At 33.2% G+C, this 1,365-nt stretch overlaps 1 protein-coding gene across 1 annotated transcript in view; it reads left to right on the top strand.

Annotated features, from left to right (window-relative positions):
- Positions 1–1,365, top strand: part of LOC105267037 (uncharacterized) — a gene marked incomplete in the record, with an annotated part of 18,477 nt that overhangs the window by 7,997 nt on the left and 9,115 nt on the right. Inside the window, 1 exon segment of the mRNA XM_011305612.1 lies at positions 1–130. Coding sequence (XP_011303914.1) covers positions 53–130 — 78 coding nt within the window.

Here is a 1,365-nt window from a genome sequence, read left to right as displayed (position 1 = left end):
CAGGAGTGACAATTACCCAGGTGTCCAAACAATACCTGGACCACAATACAGAATGCCACCCCTGTATGGCGAAGAACAAACCAACCAGAATCAGCAGCCGAGTTTACAAACCCACAGCAATAAATTCCCGGTAATTAATTCCCCCATTTCCCCCTTCCCCAATTTTCCATTCCTCCATTCCCCAAAAACTCTTCCAACAAAATGAGTGTTAAAGATCAATTAAAATAACAACAAATTAATAACAAAATAACCACAGATTTCACTCGCTCAATCTCCGATAATTAATTCATGAATTCAACAGGAATTATTTCAACTAAAAAATGACCGATTATTATTATTTATTATATTATATTAATAATAGTTATTGTCTGCGAATGACTGAGTATTTTTTTCTTCCTGATTTCACAAAGCCAGAAGTGACAGGAATACTTCCTCAATTTTCCAGAAATTTTTCTCAAGAATAAATAACCCATCAGCCACTTGTGGCCCAGATTGTCTTCGCATTATGATTGCAAGAACAATAAGAACAATTGTTGACGTTTCATAACGCCAACACGTATCCATCATTTTATAATTACCTCAAATGTAGAAAGAGGTCTTGAGGCACGCGTACGGTGCGTAGTAATGTTGGAATGCATTATTGTTTACTACGACTGGTGAAATCTCACTTCATCGTGGGTTTGTTTGAGATATGGTACAAGGGATTGTTACGATTCTTGGGAATATTCTCAGGGGGACTATCACCTCGATGTATGTCTGCCTGATCCTAGAGTACAGAGACAAAGACCAGGTGGTTATATGACTCGGTGTGTTTTACCGTTTACCGGAAGCTTGACTCGCTAGCTGTTTCCAAGTAAATCGACATTTTTTCATCCAAGTAAATCGTCATTTTTTCATTCAAGTAAATCGTCATTTTTTCATCGAAGCAAATCGTCATTTTTTCATTCAAGTAAATGGTAATTTTTTCATCCAAATAAATCGTCATTTTTTAATTCAAGTAAATCGTCATTTTTTCATCCAAGTAAATGGTAATTTTTTCATCCAAATAAATCGTCATTTTTTCATTCAAGTAAATGGTAATTTTTTCATTCAAGTAAATGGTCATTTTTTCATCCAAATAAATGGTCATTTTTTCATTCAAGTAAATGGTCATTTTTTCATCCAAATAAATCGTCATTTTTTCATTCAACTAAATGGTCATTTTTTCATTCAAGTAAATGGTAATTTTTTCATCCAAAAAATCGTCATTTTTTCATTCAAGTAAATGGTAATTTTTTCATTCAAGTAAATCGTCATTTTTTCATTCAAGTAAATGGTAATTTTTTCATGCAAGTAAATCGTCATTTTTTCATTCAAGTAAATCGT

The sequence above is a fragment of the Fopius arisanus genome, unplaced genomic scaffold, assembly GCF_000806365.1.
Source record: "Fopius arisanus strain USDA-PBARC FA_bdor unplaced genomic scaffold, ASM80636v1 scaffold00044, whole genome shotgun sequence".
Taxonomy (NCBI): Eukaryota; Metazoa; Arthropoda; class Insecta; order Hymenoptera; family Braconidae; genus Fopius; species Fopius arisanus.
This window is presented reverse-complemented; position numbering and strand designations above follow the sequence as displayed.